The 6646-nt window shown below is 39.2% G+C and overlaps 1 protein-coding gene across 2 annotated transcripts; it reads left to right on the top strand.

Annotated features, from left to right (window-relative positions):
• The first annotated feature begins 208 nt into the window (after positions 1–208).
• Positions 209–5692, top strand: hrh1 (histamine receptor H1). 2 transcript variants are annotated; one of them, XM_034139225.1, is made up of 2 exons: positions 209–232; positions 3130–5692. In XM_034139225.1, the coding sequence occupies exon 2, from the start codon at positions 3348–3350 to the stop codon at positions 4986–4988; it is 1641 nt and encodes a 546-aa protein (XP_033995116.1). In that variant the 5' UTR covers positions 209–232; positions 3130–3347; the 3' UTR covers positions 4989–5692. The 2 variants fall into 2 exon arrangements, with proteins under 2 accessions (XP_033995116.1, XP_033995115.1); XM_034139224.1 differs by lacking the exon at positions 209–232 and adding an exon at positions 551–608.
• The last annotated feature ends 954 nt before the right edge of the window (positions 5693–6646 follow it).

Genomic DNA, 6646 nt, shown 5'->3' on the forward strand with positions numbered 1-6646 from the left:
AGACTATTGCATTTATAGTTGTTTTAAGGATGAAGAGCACACTTCCAAACAGTAAGATACAGGTATGTAAGGAAGAATGAGTGAGCAATTCATCCCACTGACTTGTACCTTACACATAATTGTAATGTCTAGATAACACTGGTTCATGACCAAGGGAAGTTACAAAACCGCAGCTCACAGTCTGGGTGTATCTGTCCAGTGAATCATACACAGAGGGAGCATATGTCATAAGGTAAAAACCCATTTTAGTAATAAGTTATTTTTTATGACTGCTCATGTGAACTCCAAAGTCTGTGAGAGAGAGACAGAGAGACAGAGAGACAGAGAGAGAGACGGAGAGACAGAGGGAGAGGGAGAGGGAGAGAGGGAGAGGAAGAGGAAGAGAGAGAAAGAGCAGAGAGAGATAGACATCGATATGCGTATCGAGATTCAGCTATCGAGCTCTCGCGCTACTCTCGCTCGCGCTCGCTATCCTATCGCTCCGATATCTCTGAATATGTCTTGCCCAAGCAAAGAGGGAAAGCCTCACTCGTTTTCTGATTTTCACCAATTCACCCGGAATACAAGCTGGAATAACACCGACTTTCCTGGAAATGCATGCATGATTGGTAAGTCTAGAAATAGTCTACCTTCACTGGCCAGAAGCATTAACTTACATTTTTAGATTTTTAATAATAGTAAGTTAACTGAAAAAAACATTTCATTATCGGCATTGTAACTAGATATGGACGTGTTTGTCGATTGAGCTGAAAGCCTAAAAGTTTTCGGCAGCCGCGGCTCAACAGGTGGTTCCCTGCGCACCGACCTGCACTGTTTAATTCCATTATTCATTGTGATAAAGCGGCTCCAGGTCTCAAAATATGAATGTGTGTTCCCGCTCTTTAGTAATGAAATCAGGGAGGCAAGGGTCATTACAGATGATTATATTGAACAATTAGCGTTGGATAAATAGCCTGTCCTATTCTGGTGCGATAAGGAGAGGCGTTCTGCTCAAATGCAGGGAAAACACGCAACAGTATTCCGTGAGGCTAATATATTCCCTAAATGTTAGTGTTGCGGAGACAGTTATAGTATAAACACAGAGGATATGAAACCAGTGAGAGAACATGTTTATAATCACACATTTCAGCTCAGATCCACATTCAACGACAAAGAGATTAATCCAAGCTAATGATAAATAACGTTTCCACTTCTTGGGTGGATTCATTTCACACACATTTCTAGTATATGCTTAAAATATTATGCATAAATGTACAATACCGTATGTACAAGAGTTTCAGTTGTGCCTTCACGGTAATTGGTTCAAATGTGGCATAACAACTTCTTTATCACCACTCTAAAGCCTTGAGTGTTGGAATATGTCAGTGTCATACCTGATTTAATTACATCTGAAAGGATTCTCAACATTCATCAACATCCACAGGATAGTGCCATAGTTTGTTAACTGCCTCCATTATGATCAGTCTCCCTGGCTTAGTTACATGTAATTATTGAATTTCGTGGAGCCACAAGATGTAAACACAGGGGATTGATGCAAGGAAATGTTAATACTAATTTTAATATCAATGATGACAGTTAGAGTGAGTCACACTCTGAGGATGCTCTGATAAAAAAAACTCTTGGATGGGAGGTGTTTTTTCAGACTAAGAACTCAACACTTTCTGTTTTTTATGAGTCATCTGTGAGTAAGCAGGCACAAAAGAAAATTCATATCCGCTGGATAAATAGTGAAGAAGTAGAGAATGGGGGTTAAATCTTTCGTTTGTACAGGAGTTCTGTTTAGATTAGATTTAGATTAGATATTTACATATCAGTACATTTGCTTATTCATGACATGCCAAACCTACATGTTCATAATCTGTATTTTTCATTTATTTATCCTGCAGGATGGCTTTTGCTGTCTACCGTGACATGAGTTTGTTGTTGTGTCAGAATTCAATATGAGAGGATGGTGGTGGTCTTCAAAAATCAGAAATGTTTTCTCTTTATTGGTCATGTTTCATACTTAGGTTTGAGTTAGTGTCCTTAAGAGACCAAATTACGTATTTTAGGGCAACGATTTATCATAAAGCAAAAAGTCTATAGAAAAAGAAAACAGCTGCCTCCATGGCAACAGGCTTATTTCACTCTTTTTAAATCAATACCCCAAAGGTTGAGATGATTGATCAACTAAAGGTGGCTTATTGATATGTTCTAAAATTAGACTTTCTGCTGTGCTTTACAGATTTAAATATGTTATTAAATGTGGTTATTGCCTCCTTTCCTCCAAACAGACAGTTTGTCTGCTGTGTCGCTGATGGGCTCTGCCATCCTCCCCTTTGTGTGAGTGTTAAAGAAAGCCAGCTGGACAGCGAAAGAGAAAGAGCAAGAGCAAGAGATATTGGGGCCAATAAATACTGTACATACAAACCAAAAAAGGGAATAGGTTAACAGGATGTGACAAGCTGTATTTTAACATTTATTCATTTGAGATAAGCTATTATAGGTGCAAATTACCCAGATTGTCTGTCTCGTTTCATACATTTGGCTGATAATGCTTTTACTTAGGCAGTATATTGAATACATTAATGTATTGGTACTTTAATATTTCTTCCACTATTACAATAACATCTACTCTGTCTACCTCACTGAAATGTTCAGAACCTATTAATGCGCAAATATTTTTCATTTCAAATCTTTACCTGCTTGACACAAGATGACACAAGATGTCAACACTTCCAAATGTGTGAGCAATGGGAATTTCCAGTTTGCACATCACACTTTAATAAGTTGTATATTAGACTATGATTGGCCTCCAAACACAGTTATTTATTCCAAAATCATGCTCACATTTGCATGTCTTATACAATCTTAAACTTGATGTTAATAGATATGATGTGAGACAAAGGGGTATCTGGAGTGCGTACCTACAGTACCAACACTGTTATACCTACCAGCCCACAAACTGTGAAGCTAAGACAGTAAACAGGTCTATTGAGGCAGACATCATGAGACTGGCTAAAATGAATGTGTGTTTTGAATATAACAGCAACTGTACCTTTACATTTTGTGTGAATAGGGACTTTAATTTTCAGTAGGAGGACAAATATATATGACACATTTGAATCTTCTTTGCTTTATGTTTTCCAGGTGCAATTTGGAATGAACTACAGATCAAGACCACAATGATTAACGCCTTAAACTGGATTATATCCCTCCTTTGACCAAACATATGAACTGGTAGTGAGGCTGTCAGTGAATGATCCAAACTGAGACATGAGTATGTTTTGGTCGACGGTTTAAAACACACTCTTCTACGATTATACAGGATATGACTGGATCTATAGGTGACAGTCTCACCTACCAAGATGGAGTCCGGTCTGTCCCCTTCCACAGACCCTCTCCACCCTAACACACTAAGATATGTCAATAACAGCAACAGCAGCTGGAGTGGCCTCCTCGATGCAGAGGATCTGAGGAGCAATCACACCCTGACCCTCCATGGCCGCTTTCATAATGCCTTGCTGGGGGTCAGCCTGGGGTTTCTTTCCCTCCTCACCATCTTGATGAACTTGCTCGTCCTCTACGCAGTGAAGAAAGAGAAGAGCCTCCACACTGTCGGGAACCTCTACATTGTCAGCCTTTCTGTGGCAGATCTGATCGTAGGGACCACAGTCATGCCTCTAAACCTTGTGTATTTGTTGGAGGATGAATGGAAGTTGGGGCGGGCAGTCTGCCAATTTTGGCTTATTATGGACTATGTGGCTAGCACAGCATCAATTTTCAGCTTGTTTATTCTGTGTTTGGATCGGTACCGCTCTGTAAGACAGCCGCTTAAGTACCTAAAATATCGAACGCGGGGCAAAGCCACTGTGATGATTTCTGGAGCGTGGTTGCTGTCCATGATGTGGATTATTCCAATTTTAGGATGGAGGTCTTTCAGTCATGTAGACCTTAAACCTGAGGAGGAGAACAAGTGTGACACTGACTTCCGCTTTGTCACGTGGTTTAAGGTTGTAACTGCCGTCTTTAACTTCTATGTACCATCAATTTTGATGTTGTGGTTTTACACGCACATCTACTTGGCAGTACGGCAACATCTCAGAGACAGAGAGAGAATCATTAATCCGACTGACTCGTTTGGGGAAAATGAGAATGGACAAAATGCCCAGACGCCTGTAAAAAATGACCCCGAATCACCAAAGAGGGAATGTAACGTTCCAATGAAACTCTCTAAAAAACAACGCTTGTTGGACCAGAACACCCTAGATCAGCCATATTCCCTCGAAGATCTCAAAAGAACTAAAATGTCTTCATCCAGAGCACACAGAAAAATTGGTGTCAAGTGCCAGCATACGTCATTGCTAGCCATGACAACCAAACGATTCAGAATGGGAAAAAAGGTCAAAGGTTGCTCGTTGTCTTCTGAGGAGAAGCAGTCAAACACTGAGATTCCTCTGAATCAACCTGCAGTGCCACAAGACATTAACTGCCCAGAGGGGAATAATGAGAACAAAATTCAAGCTTCTTTAAATGAATGTCACGTGACAGTGACAAAGTCAGTGAGTGGTGTCTGTGATATCAACCAGGTTTCAGATGTGCAAAGATACACCTCCGGTCTCTACAACAACTACGACCCCAGTCACACTCTGCCCTGGACCAAAGAAGAGGCTGAAGATGCCACATTGGAATCACCAAATGCAGTGACTCTGAGACAGACGTGGCAAAGGTTTATTGACCAATCACGTCAGCGTATCCAAAGCCTGAGGATCCACAAGGAGCACAAGGCAGCCAAGCAACTGGGCTTTATAATTGCTGCTTTCTTGTTGTGTTGGATACCATACTTCATAGCTTTCATGGTCATGGCGTTCTGCAGAGAGTGTGTGCACCATGACCTTCACATGTTCACAATATGGCTAGGTTACATCAACTCCACTCTCAACCCTTTTATATACCCACTGTGCAATGGGAACTTCAAGCGAGTCTTCAAAAGTATTCTCAATATTTGATTGTGACTGATAGTTACATAATGAAGAAGTAGAATAGAATCATGGGGGTCAATGTGCTGCTGATATACACAGATACAGTATAGAGAAGACATCTGTTGCATCAATTAAATGTCTTAATCACCCTTGGATACATGAGCTTTGTAAGTGCAGATGAAAACAATGTATTTTTCAGTTATTCTTGTTTGTTGTGAATCTTATTTTTACAACTTATTCCCCTTCAATTCCAACCCATGGCAAAAGCTCGGGGAGATGTCTGACGTTAATGTTATGTATTTTGTCTATGTTGTGCTTATGATAACAAAGCATGTCTAAGACCAGAGACGCTAAATATCAAAATAATCTGATCTCTCACCCTTGGTGAAAAGGAACGTGAATCTAGTGTATTTGCTCTGTGGTCCAGAGCAGAGGAAAACTGTGTACAAAAATGCATTTTTGAAGAAAAACATTTTATTTATTTGTATGCACTATAAATGGTACAGAGATGTAACAGTATACATTATATATTTAACATTTTACAAACATGCATTTGTGAGCAGTTTTGACACTGTTTCCTCATCATTAGAAAAGGATTTGGAACTTTAATTCCCTTTCAAATCATCTGTTGAGCTGTTAGCAGGGAGGTTGATTTGGGATCTTCTCAGTTGATCCTTTATTTGACCCTTTTTTATTAAACCTAAAAAAGATTTCATTGTGTTTTCACACATTAAAATAACCATGTTCATGATAATCTGTTAAAATCTTCTGGTCTTGTTTTATCTTGTTTGTGCTTTGTCAACTCTTTACTATTTTTGAGTCAAATGAGACTGAATGCCAAATACAAAGCGTTAACTCGAGATGTATATTTACATTTACAGTATACACTATTTATACTCATACTGGCTTAATAGTGGGTTCGTCTACAGTACATTTTCACAGCCAACAAATAACACTCTAACCAAAGAGGAACAAACAGGCCTTTTAAACTAATTGCTAACCTTTTTACATGCGTCTACTTGATGATGTGATTCAGCCGCTCTTTTCATGTCATTAGCCAAAGAACACCTCATATCATTCCACAATGCTGAGGAAAAGCCACCATAAATGTAAGTCTCAGATATTGCATTTGTATTGATTCAAGCTTTACACCACAATTATGTCAGGCATTAGAAAAGGCTATGCCTGCAATCTTGTTGTGAATACAAAATCTAATGATGCTACACAAACATGTTACCACACCCATAATGTTAAATCAATGTTTTCAGATTGTCTACCAGAGAGGCACTCTGTATTTCAACTTGTGTGAATCGAAATAAGGCTGTGATACGTTAACATGCAACTCCAAGAAAATCTAGATCAAGAGAAAAAATATATATCACCATTCAGTGAACACAGACGGGTTGTGAGTCACTACTAAGCAAAATCAAACAAATCAGAGGGGGGTGGAACTGAACTGGAAGAAGTGCGATTGCAATCTGTCATCTTTCCCGTACATCTATATCAACAAGATGGAGCCACTAACTTTATCTCTATCTATTCTAACTTTAGTTGTGAAATTCTGCTATTACTTAGTTACAAAATAACTTCTCACATATTCTTCTAAGATAGCTCAACTGCATATCCTGTCCCACAGTGCTCTCAACATGAGGCTGCTGAATGTTATGATGTTCAATATATGGGCA

This window comes from Trematomus bernacchii, unplaced genomic scaffold (assembly GCF_902827165.1).
Source record: "Trematomus bernacchii unplaced genomic scaffold, fTreBer1.1, whole genome shotgun sequence".
Taxonomy (NCBI): domain Eukaryota; kingdom Metazoa; phylum Chordata; class Actinopteri; order Perciformes; family Nototheniidae; genus Trematomus; species Trematomus bernacchii.

What these genes read in the sequence shown, in the direction of transcription:
- hrh1 (XM_034139225.1), top strand. Translation starts at nt 3,348, where the DNA reads ATGGAGTCCGGTCTGTCCCCTTCCACAGACCCTCTCCACCCTAACACA.